Source organism: Melanerpes formicivorus, unplaced genomic scaffold (genome assembly GCF_026170545.1).
Source record: "Melanerpes formicivorus ecotype bairdi unplaced genomic scaffold, bMelFor1.0.p_v2 SCAF_50, whole genome shotgun sequence".
Lineage (NCBI taxonomy): Eukaryota > Metazoa > Chordata > Aves > Piciformes > Picidae > Melanerpes > Melanerpes formicivorus.
Window position 1 is genome coordinate 5,046,139 of NW_027142402.1, and position 27,615 is coordinate 5,073,753.

The 27,615-nt window shown below is 47.4% G+C and overlaps 1 protein-coding gene across 7 annotated transcripts; it reads right to left on the reverse strand.

The window, feature by feature from the left end:
• On the reverse strand, positions 1-27,615 carry TRAF3IP2 (TRAF3 interacting protein 2). Of its 7 annotated transcripts, none has more exons than XM_068160547.1 (10): positions 27,529-27,615; positions 18,370-18,456; positions 17,389-18,144; positions 12,964-13,153; positions 10,130-10,302; positions 8,661-8,749; positions 6,886-6,954; positions 4,865-4,981; positions 3,640-3,714; positions 1-2,037 (listed from the first exon to the last, which is right to left on the reverse strand). In XM_068160547.1, the coding sequence occupies exons 2-10, from the start codon at positions 18,383-18,385 to the stop codon at positions 1,891-1,893; spliced, it is 1,632 nt and encodes a 543-aa protein (XP_068016648.1). In that variant the 5' UTR covers positions 18,386-18,456; positions 27,529-27,615; the 3' UTR covers positions 1-1,890. The 7 variants fall into 7 exon arrangements, 4 of the variants coding, with proteins under 4 accessions (XP_068016648.1, XP_068016650.1, XP_068016652.1 ...); XM_068160549.1 differs by having other exon boundaries at positions 7-2,037; positions 17,395-18,144; XR_010990030.1 differs by lacking the exon at positions 1-2,037 and adding an exon at positions 3,810-3,896 and having other exon boundaries at positions 3,665-3,733.

A 27,615-nucleotide genomic window follows, 5' to 3' on the forward strand; every position in this document is an offset into this window, starting at 1 on the left:
ACCATTTAATGCAACCTTGTGTAGCACATGATGCAGGAGTTACTTAATGAAATTCCTTGGCCCAAACCAAGCAAATCTGTGGTAAATCTAGAGCACATATTTTAGGATGACAGCCAAAATGATGAAAGGAATTTACTACCCAGCCTTGCTAATCATTCTGAATGCTTAACTGCATTCCCTAATATGCTGCTTTGCAAGCAGCAAAACTGACACAGCCTCATTCCCTACAGATGCCTCTCCTCCAGCTTTGCCCAGACTGTGCACCCCAAAAGCTCTCAGCCCCCTGACAGTCCCATCTGGGAGCTCCCTCAGACACTCCTCATAGGCCAGGTGCTCCAGGCCCTTCAGCAGTCTCTTTGCCATTGTCTGGACATGCTGAGCACAGGGGGATGATCACCTCTCTGTTTCTGCTGGCCACTGTGTTTCTAATCCAAGCCAGGATGCCACTGGCTTTCTTGGCCACCTGGGCACATTGCTGACTCATATTCAGTTGACTGTTAACCAACATCCCCAGGTCCTTCTCCAAGTTGCAGCTTTCCAAGTCTGTAGCTTGCTGTGGGGTTATTGTAACCCAGGTGGAGGATCTGGCCCTTGGCCTTGTTGAACTTCATGCAATGAGCCTTGGCTCATTGACCTAACCTGTCCAGATCCCACTGTAAAGCTTCCCTACCTTCTAGCAGGTCGACACAGGTACCTTTACCCCACTCTTTGTCCTCATTTTGATGAGCTTTTAAGAAGGATTTCTGTCCTGATGGTAGGGTTGTCACCATAAACTAGAAAGCTGATTTCTTAATTGGAAGTTTAGTTTTGCATTTTGTCATCCCTTCCCCCCAGGCAGCAAAAAGCAGCACTGCCCAACACAGTCTGACGGAGCCTTGCTGCTGGCATGGCAGAATTTTAAGCCAAAGGCTCCACTGTTACTTCAGTAAGGTTAAGGCAGTTTTACAAAAAAAGAATCCTCACCAGAGTTGTACTTAAGTGCTCTGCAAAAAAAAAACTGTTCAACTTGTAGCACTGGTGATGTCACTGAGCCTCCCTGGTTGCCAGCACCCCGTGGCTCTCCAGCGTCTCCGATGATTGTACTGTTCCATACTGCACACAAGTCGTAGGAGTCAGTGTTATTCCTCTCAGCAGCTGCTGGCTTTCCAAATGCCAATTGTCCCCATTTTTAAGAAGGGCTGAGGAGCAGTGATGAAGCTAAAGGCCTGCTCTAGAATATCCTGTAGTGTTCCATGGTGCTGCCAGCACACCCATACCCACTGGGGCAAGCTGCAAAGAAATGGAACTCCAGAGGTTTCAGATTTGAAAGTACTCTAATTGAAGAAAGTGTCTTTGTGCAAGACAGGCCAAGGAAAACTTGCATTACCCAACAGGCAGTTACCATTTCTCCATTGTTCCCAGCAAACCCCAAAGCTGATGCAGTCTGTAAGATTGCCTTACAAAAGGCAAATGTATTTACTGGTGTATATACAGATTGGCTGTTTGCTAATGCTATCCAAAGCAGGAATATCTTTATAGAGAAGCCCTGAGCAAAAAGGAGGATGCCATTTTTATTTTACACTTATTGCAACATCATTTCTGGTATTTTGTTTGCTGTGTGGACTGATAAAGGAGCATGTTAAGACCAGATGTTCAAATGAAACTGGGCAGTCTTGTCATTTGCAGCTTATTTATAAATCTAGAGAAGAGTGCTCTGGACCCCATCAGCTTCAGAAATAGATGTTGAACATGGTAGAGGTTACAAGCCAAGCCTGAGTTACCCAAGACAACCAATTGCTTCAGCAGAAAGAGTGTCTTCTGTCATCAAAAAGAGCCATCTGGAAGAGTGCTGTCTCCCTGCCAAGAACAACCCCTTAACAACAACTTGTGGTGCACTTTAAGTAACAGCCTTCATAACGGCACAACCTGGAGCGTTGGTAAAGGTCCGACTGGAGGGGCGATGTACTCCTCCTCCCTCAGCAGCCTCAGAAGGATGTTCTTCTTATTCTTTGGCCAGTTGTAAATGTGAGTGTTCTGCAGCCAGGTGGGCACATGTTCCTGAAAAATAAGGGGGAAAAACCCCATCAAAATCCTGTAAATCCTCCTGAATCTCTACCAGAACCTTGCAGATTCCATCAGACCCTACCAAGCAAGGTTTCGTTTTGTCTCTTCTAGGCACATTTTGATTTGGCTTCGGAATGGTATTTGGGTTCCTAAATAAATGAACTCTGTGTGATCTCACAGCTTGCCTGCCTCTCTCTTCTGCCATCAGGTTGGCTAATTTCACCATGTTTCAAAGGGAGTCTGATCTCACTGACAGGCATCTAAAGGCTTGTGAAAATAAACACTGGGAAGAGAAGGGAGACATTTCAGTGCCCCTGCCAGGGAAAGGCCACCACCTTAGTAGCTGCTGAAGGATCCACACAACATGCCCAACCTTCAGAGGAGAATCAATAGGGAAATAGCACTTCTCATCCTGGTAGCCTTGTCTCCCCTCCCCTTGCACCCTCCTTTGCCAAGCGTGGTGTCCTCTGACCACCTGCTGAGCAGGAGGTTGAAGCCACTGCTGAGCTTGTGGAGAGGCTACTTACTGCATCTCCTGATTAGCAGGGTCAAACCCCTGCCACTTCCTGCATCCTAGGGAAGATGCAGCTTTTCAAAGGGGTTGGCTAATTCCCATGAACACAATGAAGCTGGGACCACCAAGGTTATATTAGATGGGTGCCTTTTGTCACACTCCAATCCACAAGGAGTGGAACCTCCTGGGACCTCACAGCCCTACAATCATTGATAATGTTTAATTTTGAACTCATGTTCCAAAATTTGAGCATCCAAAGAAACACAAAGAATATTTCCATAACCTTCTAACATGCAGCTGTACCTGGGGGTAAAATGACAGCTACCCAACAGTGCACAGAGCATCTAGCCTCGAAAAGTGAACATGAATGCAATGCATCCGTTCCACATGTGGGGAAGAGTGCAATTCTCAACTGGTACTGAAGCATTTAAGTGTTTTGGCCTTGGATAAATCCAAGAGATTCTTTCAGAGTGAGGAAGAAGCAAGGGGAATCTGTTGCATTACTTATTCTCTAATGAATCTTCAAAACCAATACAGAGAGCAGATGAAATTGCAAGTCCTAAAAATAAAAAATCATCTTAGCTTGCCTTTGATGGGCTCATCAAAGTTCAAGCAACAGCCTAGTACTTTAATATTTATCATCCTCTTTATTTTTATATTCTCAAGCCACCCTCTTCCAGATCCTCACTTCACATCAGTCATAAATCTCTCTCATCTCACTCATCAGCATCCCATCTGGACAAGATTAGAAAAGGGTTAATATAAAAAGCATGCTGGCTGGATAGGTTGTTTCTCCCTATTTAAATTCCTCCAATGCTCAAGACAATTTCAGTTTTAGTTGTACATTCAGCAGCAGCAATAGATTTAAGCACTGATTTATATTGTGGGGGAAATGGTTTTTATCTGGATGTACATAAACTTACAAAACTCTTCATGTAAAGTGCAGCTTTGGAATATTACTACTGGGATGCTAAGAAGCAAGAAATTGAGGGGTTGGGGGTTGAGATTTCATCTGGTGCACTGTGATCAAAGTACTATGTGCTTAATGATGCAACAAGAATATGTGCATGCATGTATCTCACCTTTCTGGCATTTGGGAAGAGCACAGGGATGAATCTGAAGTTCATGCTTCCTTGCTGTATAAACTCAATCTGCATCTAGAATAGAACAGATTGCCTGGTTTATTGTCAGGACAAACTCATTTGTCTCTGTGTGCACCTGAATCCTATGCACAAAAACGTTTGCTGCTTACTTAAACTGCTCTTCTCTTAAGTGATCTGATCTGTTGCTGGTGGACTCAGTACTGTTGTGTTTGGCCACTTAATCTGATTCTTCATTGCTAAAGAAAGGGTACAGGAAAGATCTGTCAGCGTTTCTTGAACATTTAGTTCTGTGGTGTGAAATAACTGTGGGTTTAGCTGCAATCCATGAACTCTGACTGCCACTGATGAAGCTTGACTTGACTAAGGCCCCTCTTCAAGTCTCCAACAGGGTGAAAGATTTCAGCTGGAGGCCAGCTCTGTGTCCCAGCTAGGAACCAGTCTGTGACCCGTGTCCGAGCTGGGACCTGGCCTGTCCACTGTGTCCCTGAACACAGGCACCCCAGGGATGGTAAGGACAGTAAACAACTGCTGAGAGCCCAGCTATTGGCGACAGCTTCTGAGAAGTCTGACTGCAGGATCAAACTGGGGAATCAGATGGGTTATAGACTGAGACAGACAGCAAACTGCCAACTGAGGGAGAAAGGAAGAATTTCATGGCTCTGTGGGCCCTTCTGGGCTAAATATCCATCCTGTGGTAGACTGCAGAGATGGGCATCTGTGACCCCTGCTGGTCCCCTGCTACCCTGCACTCCACAGGAGCCCCCCCCGTGCAGCTCTGGCCTTCATTTTACACCTCCACCTTCCAGTCAGCCTTACTGCTGCCCCAGAAAAGACCTCAGTTACAGGATGGCTGAAGCAATAGGGGCTGGCTCATAGGGAGGAAGGTCAGGCACTGCTGGATAAGAGTGCAGGACAGGGCAACAAAGGCTCGAGAAGGTGAAGGAGGGAAAACCCCACTGAACAATGAAGAACATGGAGAATAAGATGAGCATGTTGAATAGGATTTTTCTTCCTTGAACCTCTTAGCAGATGTTAATGAGCATAGGGAGCTGATGAGAGGGAGGATTAATGAATTCCAGAGCGGGTGTTTAACTGTGGGGATTAGGGCAAACAAAGCAAAGAACCTGCCATTTGGAGACCGATTTGTCTTGCGAGGGAGAGAGACGGAGCCTTTGTCAAGCGGCAAACGCACGGCCTCGCTTACCATCCTGTGGATGTATTTGGTATGTAAGCCGTGTTCATCCTTGTCCAGCTGGGATTCAGCCCCTTCCACATCCTGTTTGTACTTTGGGCTGATTGCTATGATTATCATCACGCTCTTCTGTCGGGGAGAAAAGCACTTCGATGAAACCCAGCGCGTTTGGGAGAGGCAGGTCGGAAAGCTGCCAGTTTGTGTTTTAAGTGATCTTTCTGTTCTTGGCAAACACCAGAGGGTCTCATTCATTCTGGCAGGAAATACAGGGGAACTCATCCTCCTCATTATTTCTCAAGATCTCATAATATAGGAAAATCTAAATGTCAAGAGATGTATCAGCAGCTACCAGTTTACAGTTGGAATCCCTGTAATAAAAAGCTACTTTTTATCAGTGTGGCTATGTACACACAGAGGAAAGTTTGAGCTTCAAATTCAGACCTAAATGTTTTCCAACAGCTTATGCAAAAGTGCATCCATTTATCCATCTAGGGCTTTTCATACATAAAGCCACCAAAGGCAGGGGTCTATGGAAGCTACATCTGGGGCTCTTGGCAACAGTAAGGATTTTTCTTGCTGATCCTAGTGGCAAAGTGTGCAGAGGGGGAGGGCTGTGCAGAGGAGTGGGGGGCTGTGCAGAGAGGAGGGGCTGCTGCAAATGGCTTGGGGCAGATTTAAGGGTACCTAGAAGCTTTGTCCCATCTTGCTGCACCGGGCAGAAGGAAATGCTCCTTGACTTTCTGGGACAGGCTGGATTCTACCTGTGACCTGTTTAATCCCAGCCCCCCAGTGAGCTCAGGTTTCCACAGAGGGGCCATCCTTCATATCTGGGAAATGTCTGATCCTTAATGGTGGGGCAGTGAAGAGGCTCAGCAGATGAAAGCCTCCTGCTTGTGTTTACCTAGGGCCTGTCTTTCATCCCTATCACATCAGGCTACGTAAGGCTTCCAAGCCTGTGGCTCATAGTCAGCCTGGCACCTAATTAACTCTTTCCTTCTGTGCAGTATCAAGGGAACTTGCCCCACCACAGGGTCAAATACGGTAAGGAGCCATTATCCCTTACACAGACTTAACATACTCCAGAATTACTTTTGCTTGTGCCTGACATGCATGTAAGCACTTACAGATGTTGAGGGTTTGCAGAGCCATGGCCAGTTGCACACATCCCCCTGCCTGTGTCCAAGCAGCCCCTTCTTCCTCACATGTGTAAGGGTTTTGAATTTAGAAACTGCCTCTACAGACAGTGGAGGAAACCAAACGTTTCTGGGGGAGGTAGACAGAGAAGGAGCTTCATGTGGTGGCAGGGGGTTGCTCTTTGCACATACTGGTCTCTCCTACTGACTGTGCACCCAAAGGTGATCTGCCAGTCTGTATTTGAAGTGATGATGATGATGTTCTTGGCAAATTCACCTGGCTTCCCCCATGAGGGCATGTGTTGAGCAACAGAATCTCCAGTTTCTGTCCAGCTGAGCTGCTATGCTCAGCTAAACTTTAGAGTAAGCTGCAAGGGACTGCACTGGCAGCAACATAAATCTCTATTTAACTGCTTAGAGAGATACAAGGTGATGAGAGCAAATCCATTATTTGACTAACAGAATACCAGTTTGCATACAGGATGGTTTCTCCAGAAGAACCCCGCAGCATTCTAGGCACCAATGTAAAAGCTACAATGAACATGAGCCACTACTATGCAATACAGATAAAGCTTTAACCAAGCACACTATTTAAAAATGAGATGGAGCAACAACTTGTCCAATGGCAGCTCCAGGATGAATGTAACAGCCCCCATCAGAATTTGGCAGGAATGCCAGATTAGCACTTCATTGCTTAAAGAAAAAGCTTTGGGACCAGAAGATAGAGGTGAGTGAGATTTCCCTATGCTCTCTCTTGCTAGGCCTCTGTCATTTCTAGAGGGATATGGAAGACAACAGCACGGTCTTGAATTTTGATTCTGCTCCTATTGCTGTTAGAATAACTCCACCACTTTCCTCAGGTCACCTCTGCCATGAAGAAGTGAAGTTGCCTTTACATACATCACCTAGGTAGCGCTCCATCCACTTAATGATGTCAATACCACGCACTGCATCCTCAAAGATGTCAATCTGCAAAAGAGAGAGGGGCTGTGGTGAGCATCCTTTCATCTTTCCTCCCATGTGGTGGCACTGCAAAGGCACCTGCACTGCTCCTCAGTTCCTAATGTGCATGCCTAATTCCCTTAGGAAAGGGACACAACTTCCCCTGCAGCCTGGTCAAGGTGGAGAGGCACTGCTGGCAGGTGGAGTAGGGGTGCTGTAGGCACACTGCTGGGCTCCTGTTCAGCTGGCCTGCCATCCTGTCTCCCCAGTTCCCACATCATTCTTTCCTCAGTGGAACCAGGAACAACCCATGCCCACAAAGAGCAAACAGGCAAAGTCTGCAAAGTGGCTGCCCACCTTCTTCATCTGCATGGCTACAAACGTCCACTCTTGTCTGGCTGCAAAGGTGGATACTGAGCAGTGTCAAGTTTTAGCTTCACACTGAACTCAGCTGTCAGGCTGTGTGGTTGGAAGTCAGCCAGGTCACTGACACTGCACACCCAGACTTTGCAGCAGCAGAGAGGTGGGTGGAGCACTTCATAGGGCTGGATACAAGCAACACCACTCACTTCCCTGCACATTCAGTAAGCCCAGCAACCGGCAATCCATGGAGTAAATATTAACTTCTCCAAGCTTTTGACAGAAGAATCATGCTCTGCTCTCAAGTCCTTTGAAAGCACAGAGCATATTTGTTCCCTCACTCTGGGGCTATTTTGCTGCATTTATTATTCTGCATCAGTCTCCAAGATTTGCCTGTCCAGCAAAGGTGCTGTTAATGAGCCTTCTAATCCCTACCTCTGTGGTGCCCAAAGCTTTCACATGAATTGGGCATAATACAGAACTGCTGGAGAGAAGTACAATTACAGTATCTGGAAGAAATCTTTTGATTCATGAAAATAAATAAGCATGTGCAAAGCCCCCCAGTGAGCCTTGTTCACTTTAATGATAGCCACTTGCTTAAATGCTTTCCTGAACTGAAGCCAAAGAGTGAAGGCTGAGGGGTCAGAAAGCACAAGCACTTGAAATAAGAAAATGTGAATCAAGATTCTGATGAACACTGACTCCTAGAGCCTCTGGGGATGGTTCCCTTGGGGCTATTATGATGAAGCAAACCCAGGGGAAGTTAAATGAAAAGCTGGATGGTTTATGGGATTAGACAGTAGGACACAGACCTTTTCAGGCCAGAGATTTTAGAATCCCATTTACCAGTGCAAGAAAGCCAATGAAAACCTGAGATGGGCTGTTTCATGAAACTGGGTGAAATACACTGATTGTAGAGCATTTTTTAGCAGACAGGTAGTGCCATGTGGAGAACTAACAGTGTAATGGCATTGCAGGAAAGAAAGCTGGGATGGGGTGAAAATGAATGTGACCTTTCTTATAATATTGACATTACTGCTCAGATGAGAGACAATGTTAATGGAATAGCTCACACAACCTCATGCTATTGCCCATCTGCTATCTGGTGCCACAAAATGAAGTTTTCCAGGGTCATTACTAAAACACATTAACCCAATTTTATGCTTTGAATAGTATGAGGAACAAAAAGGTAGATCATTTAAGTCATAACTTTTAAAGGCAAGGCTAGTTCATTTTAGTTGTAGCTTTTAACCTGCAAAAGGTGATGATAAACAGAAGAACATTTAAATGGACAGTGTCTGGCCTCTGCTCTTTAGAAAAGCTTCACTTTCCTACCCTGGTTAAAGCAATTTTGTTCCAGGAGGAATACTTACAGCAGTTTGAAATCCATTTACAAGCAGGAAATTCACAAATTTCATAACCTCCACTGCTGCATCCACCGAGTAGGTTATGAAGACCTTGCCTAGGAGAGTCCATATGAAGATGTGATGCATTAAAATGCAACATTCAGAAGGTGAGGCTTCTCACAACCCTCCTTTCCCACCAGGGAGTTCTGCTCACCTGTGCCTCTTTGGATTACTTCCAAAGAGGATGTGGATGGTGCTGTGGCTTGGTGCTGAACTCAACCCCCTGTACAGAAACCTTGTTCTAAATCTAAGCCTCTACTGCCTTGCTGCTGGCAAGTATTGCTGTGGAAGCTGTAGAGGGTAACTTCAGCTTCTGCTCACCCTGCCCTGCTGCCACAGCTGCTTCTTCCTCAACTCTTTGGCATACAGGAGGTTGGGCCCTCACCCAGAGCTCCTGCCACTGGCACTGGCTGTAACCAGCACAGCTTTCCCCCACACCTCACTGATCTGACTGAGGGCTGCAGGAGCCCTTACTGGTGCTCTACTGCCTCACCCTACAGCAGCATTAACCCCTTGTGCAGGCAGGATGGGTGGCAGATGACACCAACATCTTCAGCTGTCCTTGCCATCGTGGCAGGAGTTTTCTTACTAATTAAAGAAACTAACTAAAGGGATTGTTTAGTTAGCAAGGAAAGGGAAAAGCAGCTGCTTAATCAAATCCAGCTGTGCATGTGTCACAAATGACACAATTTTACACAGCAATTCCTGTATCTAGGACACACTAATTGATAAAACAGAGTCTATCCAAGAGTCTGTCCCCAGGCCAGAGAGATGCAGCTGTCTGGATTTGAAAGGTGATTCACAAAATGAAGAACAAAGGAAAAATCAAAACTTCAGGAGAGATGTGGAGAGTTCTTAGCTATGGTATACCTCACCTGCTAGCCAGCACAGCTAGGAGGAAGCCAGTTTGCTGAAACCTAATGTCAGGGGCTGGTGGCAGGAGAAGCACCTCAGTCAGTGCCTGTGCTGCCCTCAGCCCTCAGTGTGGGCTCCCAGCCTAAAGTGCTCTCCACTCGGCACGTCAAGGAGAAACTGAGGTCAAGACTCAACATCTTTGTCTGGTCTGAGACAGGCAGAAGTGCTTTATCCCTAAGGCTTTGTTTGTTATTAGTCTTTTACTGTAAGCTTCAGTGCCTCCTGCCTCAAAGGGACATCTTGTTTAGCAAGAAGCCATGAAAACACTCTAGATGGTATTTACTTTTTGTAAACAAACCAACAAGCCATTAATGACAATTATGTTTGCAGGATTCAGGGGAATGGTTCCCTCCCACCAAACACAAACACTCCTACCCTACAGATGTGGCAACACTCAGTGTTTTCTTTTCTTGTTGCCTTTGTGTCTTTCCTCTTGCCTTCCCACCCCCAGAGCTTTCCCACCTAAAGCTGTCAGGCTGTGCTGTAAAATCTTGCGCAGAACAAATTTGCCAACCACTTACGCAACTCCTCGGGCAAATTGCTGGTTCTCAGAGTTCCCTTAGCTGCAGGGTTACTGAGAGGTCTCGGGACAGCAGCTGGAGAAGGAAAATTGTCAGGACAACAGCATGCTTCATCTGGGCCACAGGCCTGGGGGGGCATCTGACCATCAGGTAGCTGGTTGTAGAGTTGGTTTCTACAAAGCAAAGCAAGTCAGGGCTTAGAAATGATTTCTTTCCAGGTGAAATTGAGATTGCTTTATAACTACACACTAAGAACTTCATCTGCATATTAACTAGGTAAGGCTCTTGCCTTGGCTTGACATTCCTACTTAGTTATTACAGCATCTTTTGAGCAGATACCTTGGTGACCACCTGCCACAAGCAGCAGTTGATTGCAGAAGCACATTAGCCAGAGGAAGTAAATACAGCTCAGAGCTGAAAGCTCTTCAGTTTGCCATCAGCAGAGGCAAAGGCTGTTTCTGGGAGAGAAATAATGCCCTGTTGTGGAGCTTCTTAGGCATGTGTGGGAGCAGGGTGGCACTTGGGTGACATCTTCCTATTATCTAAAGGGTGCTTCCTGGTGCCTTAGATACTCTCAGAAGGTTTCTGTGCAGCTTTGGAGGCACAGCATAAGGTGGGGATGGGATTAGGACAAATGTGTGTATGAGGCTACTCCAGCTCTGGCACAGGTTGGAGTGTCTCCAGTTTTGGACAAAACTCAAGAGTTTGGCTGAAGAGAACAAAGTCAATTTACTTGACCAGCAAGAGCAGACCCAGGGAGGGTTTCTCCTGTCAGGGAGCTCTACAATAACCTTGCCTAATGTCTTCTCCATTGCAACAAAGGGAGAGAATGTGATGATTCTAGCAAGTTTAGCTGTTCTTGTCCTACTCCACTTTGCCTTCATAGTTCAAGCCAATAGGAAGGGGAATCTGTAGAGCTTTTTATGTGAGGTGTGCTTTGAGTCTGCTGGGCTGAATCTGTTGGTCAAGTGTTAGGTTTCCCTAAGAGCTGTTCCCCACAGAGCTGTGATGTTTAGTCAATCAAGCCCACTCCATTTTTTTTCCCCTTTGCCTTCGCCTTCCTTAAATGAATGATGACAGGCTGGTCACAGCATGCTTTCTGTTGTCACATTAAGATTTGGTTTACTCATTTTGGTACAGATGTTTTCTGTTACAAAATACTCTATAGGCAAATATTACCAGCACATAACTGCTGTTCCTGGAATCAGCATGGAAACACCAGCCACGCAGCCGCAGGACAGACCTCACATAGTCTGCATTTCTTTTAGCAGAAGAAAAGTAGCAAGAAGAGCAACAAATACCTCAGCAGCAGCCAAAAAAAACCCAATAAATTACCCTGGGGTCAATTTACAGATCTGGAGGTGTTTAAGACCAGGCTGGCTGAGGCTCTGTCCAGCCTGATCTAGTGTGGGGTGTCCCTGCCCATGGCAGGGGGGTTGGAACTAGATGATCCTTGTGGTCCCTTCCAACCCTGAATGAAACTATGATCTTCCCAACACTTCACCTTATCTAACAAATACACTACTTATTAGGAGTCTTTTTGGAAATGTTACTGTTGCAAAGTAGTACTTTTCCATTTTGGAATAGAATAAACCAGGTTGGAAGAGACCTTCGAGATCATTGTGTCCAACCCATCACCCAACACCACCTAATCGACTAAACCGTGGCACCAAGCACCCCATCCAGTCTCCTCCTAAACACCTCCAGTGATGGCAACTCCACCACCTCCCCAGGCAGCACATTCCAATGGGCAATCACTCCCTCTATGCAGAACTTCTTCCTAGCATCCAGCCTAAACCTCCCCTGGTGCAGCTTGAGACTGTGTCCTCTTGTTCTGGTGCTGGTTGCCTGGGAGAAGAGCCCAACCCCCACAAACTCATACAAACTCCTGAGTGCAACAATCTCTGCTGCTGGTACTGCCTCATCTCACTGACACTTTTCTGTCACAGACCCTAACTCCTCACAGGCCAGAGCAGTGTGGCTTTTTGGTCATCCACCCTTTTTTCTCCCACCTATTCTCCCAGTTTTCTGCCAGGAGCATGTCATGGAAGTGGACATTTTCAAACACAGATGCCTGGGAGTTCAGCACCTCTGAAAGCATGGTGGAACTTAAATAAAAATGGCCTGGTTTCAGATGTCCTCAATACCTGAAGCTTTGATTTGTCTTCAGGTAGCTGAGTCCAGAGAAAGCCCTGAACAGACAGTATTGCCTATCTGTCCATAACGTCCTTATAAGGAGGCAGATCTAATGCCTAGTAAATTAAGATGGGAAATCTAGTCAAAAAGCCTGGGCTGAGAAGTGCTAGACATGGTTTATTACTAGATGAAACAGCAGAGAACAGGCTACAAACTGCAATGTAGGGAGAGATAGCAGTGACAGACCAGATTTTCTCCCTTTTTCTCTGCACTGCAGAAGAGATAAGAAGGAAATCAGTGGAAGCCAATGATTGAGGCGTCCCAGGCTGGTGCAGCATAAAGCTGAAGCCTGCAGTGAACTGCCAAATTGACCTCTGCTCTTCAGCAAAGCTCTAAGGTTTCAACTGAGATATTTTTCAAGCCCTCATCCCTTTAACCTTCAAGTGTTTAACTTCCTTAAGGCACACGTTTCAGGGTGTGCAGTAACAACATATCGAGTATCCAGCTTTGAAGTTCTCTAGGGTAAGGTCAGGCCTCTGCTGAGTGTGAAACAGCAAATAAAGACAACTACCCAGCATCTTGCAGGCACCCCTGCAGCCTGGGCACACTCATGCCGCAAAGTATCACAGCTGCTGGTTGAAAGTCCAGCAAAATCAGAGCTCCCAGCACACACAACCCAGCCCTCGAGGCACACTTACGGGAAGCGAGGAGGCCCAGGGGAGGAGCACATCCTCTGGGGCGGTCGCTCTGCAGTGCCCTTGGGAGGAGGAAAGTTTGAGTAGTTGGGGATGACTTGCTGGGCCGGGCGGACAACTCGGATGCAAGGCCCAGGCGCAGGAGGAAGCGGCTGTGATACGTGTGCGAAGCGCTGGTAAGCAGCTCTGCCATCTGCGAGGGTGAGAAAACAAAAGACAGCAACTTAACGTTCCAGCCAAGACTTTTTTGCCTTCATTTGTGTTTATTCCTTCCCAGGCACGTCCTCCCTTCATGTCTTGGGAAACTGAGCAGTTTGGAGGCATTTGCAGGTATCTCAGACCCAGATTAAGGAAGGGTCTACAATCTGAAGTTTCCTATTTCCCATTCACATATGGTGAGGCTCAGGTTCCCAGTCTGGGCTGGGCTGTTAGCACAACAGTTAAACACTCAGGGCTGCTTTGTCCCTGCACTTACCACACCTCAGTGTTTTCAGCTGCTTTATTTTGTAATCCCCCCCCTTTTAAAGTTTCTTTTTGGCAATAACTTGTGAAAATGAATCATCTCAGTGCTCTCACGAAAGGAGATGCAAAGTCCTGGAACAAATCAGTTTGCAACGCTGAGGCTAAACAGGCTGTGATTATTGTAAATGAAAAAGAGATAAGAGAATCTCTTGGTTTGCTGCTTCACCCTGTATGAATTTTCTGCCTAAGTGACCTTTTAAGGCCTTGCTGCTGCTCCTGTTGCTATCCAGGAGGCTGCAGGGGAAGCCCAAAGCCACAATTTTGCTCAAGTAATTCTGCAAAGCCGCGCACACCGAATGCTGCTGGATAACTAACGTGCAGGGGAACTGTTGGCATAAACTGAAAGGGAAAGCATGGTAAGCTGCTTGTTTCCCAAACAGGGAAAAGGAATTTCCCACCACCACCATTTTTTTCAGTCTTTCTGCCTGCAGTTTTCATTAGGCAGCAGCTCTGTGCACTTTCAAGCTGCTGTGTGCAGATCAAAGTCCAGCCTGGCAGGGCTTATTAGCACTGCATGATTATGGCGTTCTGAAAGCTGCAGTACTCAAACACTCTCCCTCCTCCACCCCTAGAAGTTTTTTTTTAATCCTTTAAGCTATTTTGGGGTCATGCTTTCCCTCCCCTAGCAGCCATGAGGGCTCATTTTTTGTTTTTTAGAAGAGAGGGGACACAAAGCTCTAATGAAAAAGTCCAATTACAGGAGACGACACTTAAAAAACCATCCCCAACCAAGCAACTGCAAAGAGATTCCTGATGAAACTGTGACTGGGCAACGTCAAAGAGTCACACAATCATCTTGGTTGGAAGAGGTCTTCAAGATCATCAAGTCCTACCATTAACCTAGCACTACCAAGTCACCACTACAGCAGGTCCCTCAGCATCACATCTATACACCTTTTAAATACCTCCAGGAGTGATGCCTCCATCACCTCCTCAGGCAGCCTGTTCTAATGTTTTACAACCTTTCCAGTGAAAGTTTTTTTCTTAATATCCAGTCTAAACCTCCCCTGGTGAACCTTAAGGCAACCTCTTCTTATCCTATCACTTGTTCCTTGGGAGAAGGACATCGAGACACTTGGAGGTGTCCAGAGAAGGGCAACAAGGCTGGGGAGAGGCCTTGAGCACAGCCCTGTGAGGAGAGGCTGAGGGAGCTGGGGTTGCTTAGCCTGGAGAAGAGAAGGCTCAGGGGTGACCTCATTGCCCTCTACAACTACCTGAAAGGTGGTTGTAGCCAGGTGGGGGTTGGTCTCTTCTCCCAGACAACCAGCACCAGAACAAGAGGACACAGTCTTAAGCTGCGCCAGGGGAGGTTTAGACTCGAGGTGAGGAGAAAGTTCTTCACCGAGCGAGTCGTTCATCATTGGGATGTGCTGCCCAGGGAGGTGGTGGAGTCACCGTCCCTGGAGGTGTTCAAGAGGGAATTGGATGTGGCACTTGGTGCCATGGTGTAGTCATGGGGTCTGTGTTGATAGGTTGGACTCGATGATCCTCGAGGCCTCTTCCAACCTTAGTTATACTGTGATAGAAAAGACCAACCCTCTCCTGGCTAAAATCCCCTCTCAGGTAGCTGCAGAGAGTGAGGAGATCTCTCCTCAACCTCCTTTTCTTCAGACTGAACAACCCCAGTTTCCTCAGTCTCTTCTCACAATGCTTCTCTAGACTCCTCACCAGCTTCATTGCCCCTCTGGACATGCTCCAGCACCTCAACTTGTTTCTTCTAGTGAAGGGCCCAAAACTGAACCCAGTATTTGAAGTGTGGCCTCACCAGTACCAAGTACAGTGGAACAATTGCTTCCCTCCTTCTGCTGGCCACACTATTTCAGCTACAGGCCAGAATGCTGTTGGCCTTCTTGGCTCCCTGAACATGCTGCTGCCTCATATTTAGTCAGCTATTGATGAACACTCCCTGTCCCTTTTCTACTGGGCAGCTTTCCAGCCACTGTGCCCCAAGCCTGTAGCATTGCATAGGGTTGTTGTGGGACCTGGCCCTTGGCTTTGTTGAACCTCATATAAGTGGCCTTGATCCATCAATCCAGCCTGTGCAGGTCACTCTACAGAGTGTCCCTAGCTTCAAGTAAATCAGCACTCCTGCATAACTTGGTGACATCTGCAAACATGAGAAGGGAAGGTGGCAGGGCTGTGGGAGATCAGTTTGGTCTCCAGGTTTTTAGGCCAGTGCTTCACCAGCTTCCTTTGGATCTGTCTGATGCTGCAGGATTTTGGTGGATGCACAGAAACACGACACAGCCAAGCCTTGGTGTCTGCACACCCCAGCAGCCAGCAGTCCCATGGCGCACAGCACTGCTGCAAGCAGTTCTTTCACTTCAGAAGCACTTCTGTTGATGCATCTCAAATAGCAGGTGTCCAGAGCCAGCTCAGAGCCTATGGGCACAGTTGCTATTTGCTGGGTGAGGCATGTTGCAACACACAATCTGCAGAGCTTTGTTGTGGGTTGCCACTGCCCAACGATTATCTGAAGCACAAGGAGCTGTCAGGAGGTGATTTAGGCTGTACCGGCCATGTGAGAAACAGAAGTGCTGTTGCCAGCCTCTTGGCCCTGCCCAAGTCTGCTCCAGCCATCTGAGTTTATTTCATTCTTTTTGCCCTCTGGATATGGTTGAAATGGTAGTGATTTTTCTAAAGAAAGCCTTTTCAGAGTTCCTGCTTGAAAACAAAATGGCCTCATTCAGTAAACGTCCTACTTCTCACGATGCCTGCATGTGGAGGAGGTAAATGGAGGTAAACACTGAGGGGTGTTGTGCAACTAGGCCTTTGTCTGCTTCAAGCTGAACTGAAAGGAGAAGGTACAGAAAGAAAACCAGAGGATGTTTTGCAAGAGTTCAGCTGTGGACACTGACGAAAGTTAATCTGCAGCCCCTTCCCCTTTACAAAGTCCCAAGATCAGAGGTGCAAACTGAGGCTTGGGAACCCCCTCTCCCTTACATACCTAATCAGAGCACATTGCTGGAAGGACAAAACTCCTCAAACAGACATCATATAAATGCAGTGGAGTCAAGAGAAGGTTAAGAAAACAACAAAAAGGGTTATCAGAACTGGCTTTTTATTACAAAGCCAGCCCAAAACAGGTCAGGGTCTCATGAGTCTAATGCAATATGAATTATATTAAAACAATGATATTGCTGTTGAATGTTCAAAGCTCACTTCATAAGAGATAAAAATCTCAGAGACTGCAAAGGAATACTAATTAGCAGCAGGCTGTAAACTGTGTAGTCTCCAAGAGCCAAAACACCCATATTGATAGAGTCACACCAGTGCTCAGTGATACAATCACCAGCAGCTGAGAGGGCTCCATTTTAAGTAATGAGCTTTCATTTGGAGCTGACAACAGGGGAAAAAAATATATGAGGATGATGGATGTGGTGGCTCTTTTCACACAGAAATAGAACACATGGGTCAGTTTGGGCACAATGCTGGGAGCTACTATTGACAAACATCAAGGGTAACCTCCCATCCTGATTCAGCAGGAAATTCTGCACTTTGGGGACCCAAGCGGGAGCAAGGAAAGCTTATGAAAACAACAGGAATTAGCTTGGTATAGGAGGCTGCTGAATGACTGATGCAAGGAGGAAGGAAATGACTAGAATATGAAATAACAGCAGGGAGAAGGCTGTGTCTGCTCAGCATGACTGACAAAGGCTAGTTTCTAGGCAAAATTATTAGCCTTCAATTGATGAGGAGCTGTGAGCTTTGGAACTCTTGATCTGGCTCAGTGGTTCTGCACCAGAGAGTCTGGCTACAGAACCCCAAAACATGGAAATACAGAACACACAGCAGGTAAAAAGGTTAATAATTGCATGCAGTGCACTGCCATGGAGTACAGTAAGAAAACATTAGCTTGGTGAATGGTGGCTGGGATACCCCTGTGGGCTGAGCAGTGCTACTCACACGGACCCTGGAGGGGCTGCTCCACCGGGCAGCGGTGCCCAAAGCAGCCATGGGCTTGCGAGGGGGCGTTGGGATGGGGCAAGCGCTGGCACATAGGGCACTGCTGCTGCTCAGGTCCTAAGAACTCCCTGGAGATCAGTGGTCCTGGCAGGTCCTGGGAGTTCAGCACAGACACCAGTGGTAAGGGAGGCTCCAGATGCCTGATGCCCATGACATCTTGTGACTGGGAGTCACACCCCATGTCCGCCTTCCCCAGTTCTGCCAGGTGGCAGCTTCCTGAGGGTTGCTGTGACTGTGTACTCCCTTGGCAGCTCTCCTCCACAGAGACCTCAGGGGCATCAGACAAGCTCTGCTCTGATTTACTGGAGTTGTGCTCGGTGTCAGCTGAAAGCTGTGATCTTGGCTGCACGTCTGCTCTGTCCACTGCTACAGCATGCATCTCGGAGGGAACTACTCCAGCTGTTGATTCACCAGGGGGACAGAAGTGTCCATCTCCATCAGGATTGGTATATCTTGACCACAAGCTGCTGTCTGGCTCTACTGATGGTGCTGACTGATGATGGGCTGGTGCTCTGCAGAGGCATGATGGATCAGCCACAGGCTGAGGCATCCCTGTGACATATGGTCTCTGGGACTCCTCATCCTCAGTATCATCTCCAGAAGGCGGCAAATCCTTTTCCAAGACATGCTCAGGAAATGGGGACCACGGCATGGATTCATCCACTTCTACTGGTATGCTTCGACCCACAGAAGTGCCTGAAGAAGTGGGAGAAGAAATACTCAGGGGGACAGCACTACAGAGAAATACCTGCTGTCAGCCATCCCTCAGTGACTGTGAGCTGGAGGACCGAGGAACAGGTTTCTCGAGAATTTCAGGGTTTTGTACAAAGCAAGAAGCAAGAAAACAGCCAGAAAAATCTGGCTGAATTTTGGTGAGGCAAGAAAGTAGAAGGTTAGCACAGAGTTACAGTTTGGACTAACCTGAGACAGAGGCCATTTCCAAGTTTTGAAGTCACACTGGAAACAAGAGTCAGCTGCCTTACTGCAAGGCCAGGATTTCCCAGCAAACTGGAAAACAAGAGAAAGGACTCTTGTGAACGTGGTACAGTTTCACACAGGCAATAACCCTAAAATAACTCCATCTGAGAGACTGGAAAAGAAATACTGGTCAGAGTTCTGGAAACTGCATTGTGCAAACCAGAGGCTTTTATGGGGTTTCTGGAACTCAACTGTTCCTGCTGAGGCTGGAGCAGGGAAAAGCACATGAACTGTCTCTCAAGGTGGTAAGAGCACATGAACTGTCTTTCAGAGGTAATTTCTGCACCTGTCAAAAGGGCAGACTGCTTAGGTCTGGAGGTTTGGCTCAGGCACATGCCAGGGAATACAATCACTTGCAATTAGTTCACTCTGGACCTTCTAATACTAATCAGCTTCATACTGATGCCTTGGATCTGGACTTCACCACACACCTAGCTGAGTAATTTCCACTCTACAGCTTGTCTCCGAAGCGTTGCTGCTGATTTTATCAAACCACTTCATCCAGCCCATTACCACATGGCTGCTGTTGTTTCAAAAGACTGAAAATTAAAAGACAATTTAGAGATGTTAGTTACTGTTTGGAGATTTTTTTCCCTCCCATCAGGACATCAAAATTATCACTTTATTTTGGGCGTGCTGTCAGTACATTTGGTCCAGCCAAATGATCCCTGGTGATGGATGCCTCTGCTCCAGCTTCACTCAGAATGACAGCAGCAGTGGTGGGTGAATGCTGAGTGGGCTTCAGGAAGTGCAGCCATCTTCACCCTCATACAGGGGTGCTGATTAGCTTGCTCCCAGCAAATCTGAGTCTGTTACTGTTGAGTACAGAGAAACAAGCCCAATGCTCCATTTCCCCAGCTATTTTCCTTCTATCACATTGGAGGAGCTAAAATCCCAAGTAGGAGAGCTATCAAAGAATGCACTAAGCACTCAAGTGATGGGAATTATGTTTGGCAACAGAATCTGCCTTGAAAGCTTGGTAAAGAAAGTTTGGGGAGATTTTAGCAGTCTAAGGATTTCTCCCAACTTAAGCCACAGCATCTTCAACAGAAAGCTCAAATGAAGAACAATGACCACAGTAATTAAAAACCACTTGAATAGGATCACAGGGAAGTATAAGGCAGTGCCACAACCTTTACCCTGTATCCCACAGCAACTCTGTAAAAGCAAATGATGTGCCCTGTGCTGTAGGGCAAGGCTGAGGCTTTACATTTCTGCTGATCAGAAAAAAAGGATACATATTTGCCCCTGAAAGTACCTCTGGCATAGAAAATTCTGGGTGTAACCTCGACTTATTTGCTGGGAAGCAGGATAAAACACTGTGCTGTGCTGCTGAGCTGCAACATAAATCTCCTCTGTGTAACTTAAAAACTCATCTCTGCAGAAGACTTACCAAACATTTGTATGTATCTCACGTTATAACAAGCATGTCCACAGGGAGATTTATCCTGGGATAACTGCAGGGGGATAAGGGGGAAATTTCCCCACGTAGGCAAGTCCTGAGCACAGCTATTGGATGCACCCACCCAGAGTGCTCTGACAGCTGCAGCCTCCTGCGTGAGAGCGCTGGGGCTGCTGCCAAGCCAGCTCCCTCCCATACAAGCTCCCAGCGTGGAAATGCTGACAGTCAGCTCAGCACCCTCACACATCTCTCCCTGTGGTTTGCATCCTTTTTCCTCTATGCCACATCACTAGGGCCAGCTCTGCTTGCTGAGTCATGGTGCTCTGACAGCCATAACTGGTGTGATGGGAAAGGGAAAACCCTGAGCTCTCACCATCAGCTCAGGGCCATGGCTGGGACTCGTGCCATGCTGTCCTGTGTGGTGCTGGCAGTGTCATTTCCCCAAGACCTTTGGTCAGGTGGCAGTTTAAATGACGGCTGCCCCATGACAGTGACTCACTGGGACTGCACAGTGCAAGTCAGAGTGACAGGAATTGGGCTGTAAAGCCGCTGAGTGGTCCCCTGCCAGACTCAGAAGTGCCTGTGAAGATCAGGTGTCAAACTCCCTGCATGGCATCTGCCTTTTGCTCCTCTCAACAGTTTTATAAACCTGACCCTAGGATCATCTGGCCTTGAACTGACTTCTCAGGCATGTTTCAACTTGTGGACATCTCCATCCAGTCGCTTGTAAGATGAACAACACACACTTGAGCTGCACCCATCATATTGTAAACTCTTATTCCACCTACTGAGCATCTCCAGAGAACTAGTTCCTTTTGTTAAATTCACCCTGGTGATCACAAAGTACAAGTTCAGCCATGGGGCACAGCTCCACCTCATGAGCCACACACATTACCTGAGCACCCCTCTCACTGGATGTAATCCTGGGCAAACACCCAGACATGACTTTTCAGAAACAAACTTGCAATGCTTCATACACTAAGACACTTCCGTGATGGTCTCTGAAGTAGCCAGGGCAAAAAAGCTACAAAGTACTTCTGTCATGGTTTAACCCCAATCAGCAGCTGCTGGCTCACTGCCCACGCCTAAGAGAATGGGGACAACCCAAAACCAGAGTGTAACTCATGGATTGAGAAGAGTACAACAACTAAACTATAACAATCATTTAAAAAACCATTATAATAATGGCAATGGAGAGGAATGTGATGAAAAGAGAGAGAGAAAACCCAAGAACAGGACAAGTGACACACGATGCAGTTGCTCACCACTCGCTGACTGATGCCTGAGCGGTGATCGACCTGTCCTGGCCGATTTCTCCCAGTTTATGTTCTGAGCATGACATCCTATGGCATGGCATATCCCTTTGGCTAGTTTGGGTCAGCTGGCCTGGCAGTGCTTCCTCCCAGCTTCTTCTCCACCTGCTTATTGGCAGAGCCTGGGAAACTGGAACATCCTTAACTTAGGATAAAGGCTACTTAGCAACAACTAAACCAGCAGTGTGTTATCAACATTACTCTCCCCCAAATCCAAACCACAGCACTGTACCAGCTACTAGGAATAAAATGAACCCTCTCTCAACTGAAACCAGGACAACTTTGAGTTCTGATCCTCTATATTCAACAGCCTTTAGTTTAGCACCATGCCAAGAAGAAATTTCTGTGGAGAAAGCAAGAACACAGTCCAGAGTTCAGTGGAGGGAATCTCTCTATTGACTTCAGGAGATTTTTGGACTGGGTGTCAGATGGGATTTAAAGATTACCAAATCCCTTTGGAGCCTACAACCTCTGAAGCTTTTGGTCTTTTTTTTTTCCAGTTCCATTGTTAACCTCTGACTCTCTGTGAAAAGGATCATGCACAGGCTGAGTGAAGCTAATGAAAGGCATAACATGGGCAGAAAAGAACTTGTTTCCTTCAAGTTTGTTATGTAGTGTATTCACTCTGCCTTTGGGAGGAGATATTATGGCTTTGTTGAACTGTACTGCAAATGATCAGCTACTAAACTCTTCAAATGGAGAAGTTTAAAGATGTCTTTCCTATTAGCTTAGCCCTCTGTGAGTATAAATGCCTCTCTATCTCTCACATCAACTTAAGATTTAAATGACAGCCTTATTTCCTTCCTGTGCAATAGGAGCTAAACAGTACAACAACAATCACTTCAAGTATCTCAGTAAAACTAATGTGGTCAGACAGAAGGGAGATCTGATTCCATCACTGCTGGTTTTACCTGCAAAACTTCTAGTGTTTTTAAATATGGTTTTGCTTAGACTCTGTTGCAGGACAGCTGAGCTTTGATACCCATGCACAATCCCTGTGGAGCCAAGGTAGGAGACATGGAGGGGCTGAGGGCTTCAGTGGTGAAAACAGACACCTGGTTAGAAAGGAGGAAAAACGACCTCATCCTCCTCCTCCCTCAGTAGCTCGAGTTGGAGATAGAAGCTGTTACAACAGCAGTGCTCTGTCTGTAGAGATGGCCCTGAGAATAAATGAAGCCCAGGACACGCTGAACACTTTCTGAGCAATGCTGGCAATGGTATGTGGATGGGAATTCCCGAGAGAAATCCCCACGCTGCTGGACATTTTACAGATGATTCAGAAACCTCTTCCAACAGCAGTGCTTCAGGATGTTGTTTCTGCTCTGCTGAAGAGCCTCAGCTTTTGGAAAAAGACCCAACACTGAGGCCATTATCCTGGTATTCTGTGTTGCCTTATGCTGCAAAGTTTCCTTGGACTTTTCTGGTTAGCTTACCCTGCAAGCATAGTTATGTGTAGGGCAGAACAGCTTAGGTCTCCCACATCGAAGCATGAGGGTAAAGGAATGCTTTAGCATATTGAAACATCCTCCAAAACCTGTAGCCTGATCCCCTTTCTGGCACAGAGACTGCTGGAGAGCACAGGCTGTGCCCAATGTAATTTCCAAAGGCACTGCAGCTTCAAGTCAGATCATGATACTGCCAGAAAGCTTCATGAAGTTAATATCCCCCCTGCACCTATGACTATGCAGAGATTACTGATAACCAGCTGGAGCCCTTGCATGTAATAAAGTGAAGAGGCCCTTCCTAAAGGGACAGAGCAGTCAGGCCTGGGCTGCTCTCAAAAATGTTGAGGCAACTCCTCAAATCACCCTTTCTCCTTCTCCTCCTTCTTCTGCTCATGCATCCAGTGCTTCAATGTGCATTAATTCAGCAAATAACCTTCCCATGTGGGTGCTCAGTGACCCAGGCTCCTGGGAAAAAAACCATCCCTGCTCCCTTGTGAGGCTTCCCACACCTGGAGAAGTTCTTCCAGGGCTCCTGCCTGGGAGCTGGGAGGGAGCCTGCCCAGCCTTCCTGCTTACAGTTGGCAGCTGCTGGTGATGGCTGCTCCTGGGAAGCTGCAGGAAGAGCATAAATGAAGAAGAAATTCTTATGCAGATTAGTGGAGCTAGACTTCAGCACTCAAATTTGAAGCAAGGCCTAAAGTTCCCTAAAAACTGTCCAAGAAAGGTCAGGGTCTGGCCAGAGAGAGGAAAGGTGTTGGGCTTGGGCTCATATGTGCAGTTTTCTTGTGGCTAATTGCAAAATCCATCAGGTATTTCATCTGCTTCCCAGCACAAAGACTTGTCAGGATGCACTGCCCCAAACCACACTGAACCATCTATCTGTTTTTGATTAGGAAACTTCTGTCATGAAGAAACAGAAGAGAGACTCTGCAATGCAGGCACAGCTGTGCTCCCTGTCACTTCCAGAAAGGGGTAAGATGTCTTGGCTCTTTGAATTGAATTTGTATTTGCCTACACTGCTAGAAAAGGAAATGCTAGCATGAGAAAGAAACTCACCTTCCTTGGTGCACAACACACAAGGGAAGGGGTTTTTATTCACTGGTCATGGCACTTCTGAAATGGCACAGGGTATAGATTAAGGGGAGATCACAAGGGGTGAGGACAGAACTTTGCTTGAGTCCTTTAAGGTCTTTGGTACTGCTGATATCCGTCTGCAGGATGGGAGCCAGCGGATGCAGAGTGTGCAGTCTGCCACAAGGATGTTGTTGTGGTTTTGCTGGGGGAGAATCACTGAATCAGAATTCTGTTGAAGAAAGCTGTGGGTTTTTTGAGAACACTGCAGCACCTGAGCTGGTAAGAACAAAGTTAATAAGACACTTTGCTTTTGTTCCTGGACAGCCATGGTATGCAGGTCTCCATAGTGATCACGGTCTTCAGCAGATTTGAGCTAGCCAGGTGCTAAAGCCAGGGCAGCTGACCCAAGCTGGCCAGCAGAAGTATTCCATACCATAAACATCACACTCACTATACATTTACATTTACTGGGCATGATCTCTTCACCTCAGTGGTCACTATCCCTGGAGGGTCTTGCCCCTGATACTGCTCCCAGGGTCAGCTCTCCTGTTTGCTGTCAGTCTTGCTTTTGCTAGGAGTGGTGCTCAACATCCAGCATCCACTGCTGGGAAGGGCACGGCTCCCCATCGCTACCTGGGCTGAGCAGAACTTTGTGTCCTTTGTATTAATGTTAGGGGGCAGTGGGGTGTTTATTATCATTATTTTATCAAAGCTGTCTCCATTTCAACCCACAGGTCACTTTTCCTTTTCCCAACTCCCCTCCTCAGGAGGTCACTGAATGGCAGAAGTGACTAAATGGAGACAGATGTACAGCTTGAGGTTGCAACAAATGCTGTTGCCGTGGGGTCAGATAAAAGTACATAAATACACTTGCCTTAAGTGCAGCTTTCTCTACACAAACACTAGACACAACTTGCCTCAAAAAAAGCTGTCAGAGATGAATCCTGGAAGAGCAAGTGCAAATGTGGGAACTGTTTTGAGTCTACAACCTAAATAAACACAGCCAAGGAAATACCAACTCCAGAGTTTCACACTTCACCACAAAGAATTTTGGCTGCTGTCACCGTGGGCACTTAGCCTCTCCCTTGGGTATCTTCCAGAGAGAAGACTGGAGCAATGTGCCACCTTCCTAACTCACATCTTAAGCCCTCTAGGGCAGGGAATATTTTTATGGCTTTTGGAAAAAAAGAAGTAAAAGAACACAGAAGCAATGCTCCTCTTCCACACTGACCATATAGCTGATCTTACATTATTCTGCAGCCATGGCATGAAGGACTACATGAGCCAGGAGAACATCCTTCCATCCTCCCTGCATGGCACATTTTACAGCACTAATATTGCTTCACTGGACAACCCATGCTGCAAAGGCCAGTGTAGACCTGATATTTTTTGCCTCTTCAGTGTAGACTTCAGTACTCATGTAATTGGAATGCTAGGCAACAAGTAGTAAGAAACTGGAAGAGCAACACCTTCAAGTAGGATCCAAAGAGGCATCTCACACACAGGCAGCATTCCCTGTCACTTTGCAGATATCTGTGGAATATGAAAATGCCTGCAATGATCTCAGATAACCTTAAAAGCATGTTTGCTTTCCAGAAATTACTTCCCACCCACTTCTGATGCTGACAAAACTCTCACAGGCACTGAATAACCCACAAACTGCAAGATCCCACAGCCCCAGGACATGGAAAAATCCTGGCACAAAATCTGGGCTAGCTGAGTGTGACTGGATGGGGGGACAACCCTGAAAGGAGTGAATCTCCCTAGCCTGCTTTCCCATGGCGTCCTGCCTTATGTTGAAGCCTTCACTTCCCAGTAAGGGAGAACCTGCAGCATTTCACAGGGCTGAAGTATCCCTTGTCCCTAACTGCTCTCCCTGTTCTGCAGGGCAAGGGCTGCAGGGTGTGTGGGTGGTGGAAGGGCACAGGGAAGCCTCGGGGACCTGATTCATCTTCCTCAGCTGGTGTAAGAGCAGCTTTGATCACTTGCTTTCATCAGACATGCAGGAATGTATTTATCTTTCAGATATGTAGCCTTTGCTACACTTTAAAAGCCACAGTGGAGGGCACTGGCACACAAAAACACCAGAACCATGTTTCTGGCCTTAGAAAGACAAAAAGATAACCCAACCCCACAAAAAAAGACCAACATCATGCTTCAAGACATTGCTGGTGCTCAGCAAGAGCAAGGCCAGCCTCAGAGGCTGATGGCACCACAGGCAGCAGCACAGTTGGTGGATGCTTGCCAGCAGCTGGTGAAACAGCCCTGCTGCCTGCACTCTTGTCTTCAATGTCACCTACTGTGGGGCTCACAGCCCTGTCTGGTGGTAGCTAGGCACTGCTGCCTGCCTCAGATAGTATGAACATAGCCAGACCAGGCTCTGAACCCACCTGGGCCTGCAGCAAACATGAATTTCTGCTCTGGTGTGCACTGGTAGTAGCCAAGGACCACCAAGCCCAGATCTGCCATTGTAGCTGCCCAACCAACGCTAATCCCACAAAAACCATGTCTTGAAACAACCAGGGAAATGGCAGTGGGGTTTATACAGCTGATTTTATCCTAATTAAGAAGAAACACTACTGCCTTGCTCTGTTTCCATACCAATGTCATGGAGGATGGCACAAAAGGGGTCTATGGTCCTGCTTTCTGCAGGCTTGTCAACTGCTTCTCCCTGTTCCAGGGGAAACTGGAGAGAAGAGAGGAGGGGAAAAGAGGGGAGAGAGAAGAGAGGAGGGGAAAAGAGGGGAGAGAGAAGAGAGGAGGGGAAAAGAGGGGAGAGAGAAGAGAGGAGGGGAAAAGAGGGGAGAGAGAAGAGAGGAGGGGAAAAGAGGGGAGAGAGAAGAGAGGAGGGGAAAAGAGGGGAGAGAGAAGAGAGGAGGGGAAAAGAGGGGAGAGAGAAGAGAGGAGGGGAAAAGAGGGGAGAGAGAAGAGAGGAGGGGAAAAGAGGGGAGAGAGAAGAGAGGAGGGGAAAAGAGGGGAGAGAGAAGAGAGGAGGGGAAAAGAGGGGAGAGAGAAGAGAGGAGGGGAAAAGAGGGGAGAGAGAAGAGAGGAGGGGAAAAGAGGGGAGAGAGAAGAGAGGAGGGGAAAAGAGGGGAGAGAGAAGAGAGGAGGGGAAAAGAGGGGAGAGAGAAGAGAGGAGGGGAAAAGAGGGGAGAGAGAAGAGAGGAGGGGAAAAGAGGGGAGAGAGAAGAGAGGAGGGGAAAAGAGAGGAGAGAGAAGAGGGGAAAGAGGAGGGGAAAAGAGAGGAGAGAGAAAAGAGGAGGGGAAAAAAGAGAGAAAAGGAGAAGAGAGAAGGGGAAAAGAGAGAAGAGAGAAAAGAGGAGGGAAAAAGAGAGGAGAGAGAGAAGAGAGGAAAGAGGAAGGGAAAAGAGAGGAGAGAGAAGAGAGGAAGGGAAAAGAGAGGAGAGAGAAGAGAGGAAGGGAAAAGAGAGGAGAGAGAAGAGGGGGAAGAGGGGAAAGAAGGGGAGAGAGAGGAAAGCGGGTAGAGAATAGCCGTGGGCCAGCAGAGCACCTTGAGCTTGCCCAGTGGCGCAGGGCCGGGGCGGGCTGGGGCCTGGCTGCCAGGCCCCGCTCCGTAAAGCCAGCAGGCCAACATTTCGACACCAGGCCTGTCCCTTCCCTCTGTTTACCCCCAAACCCTCCCGACTTTAAGAGGAAAAAAAACAACAACCAACAAAACTGCAGCGAAATGGCTAAAACATGTTGTAACCATCTGCGAAACTCAGGCTCTCGTTAGACGAGAGAAGAGGAGAAAGGGAGCAAGGAAGCAAAAAAGCCCCAACAAAACCCAGCCCCTGAGAGCCAGAAGTGGGTCAAGAGCTAATTACAAGCAGGGACCGAGACCGGCAGCATCTCTGACAGCGCTTACCTTGCGGGCTGAGGGGGGCCGAGCACAGCGGGAGGGCTGCTGGGCCTCCCGCCCGCCCCGCCGCTCCCCGGCTCTGCTTCCTCGCCG

What these genes read in the sequence shown, in the direction of transcription:
- TRAF3IP2 (XM_068160547.1), bottom strand. An exon ending in CCTGGGCCTCCTCGCTTCCC is followed by an intron (nt 10,303 to 12,963) that starts GTAAGTGTGCCT and finishes TTTGCTTTGTAG; the next exon opens with AAACCAACTCTACAACCAGC. An exon ending in CCAAATACATCCACAGGATG is followed by an intron (nt 3,715 to 4,864) that starts GTAAGCGAGGCC and finishes GTTCTATTCTAG; the next exon opens with ATGCAGATTGAGTTTATACA.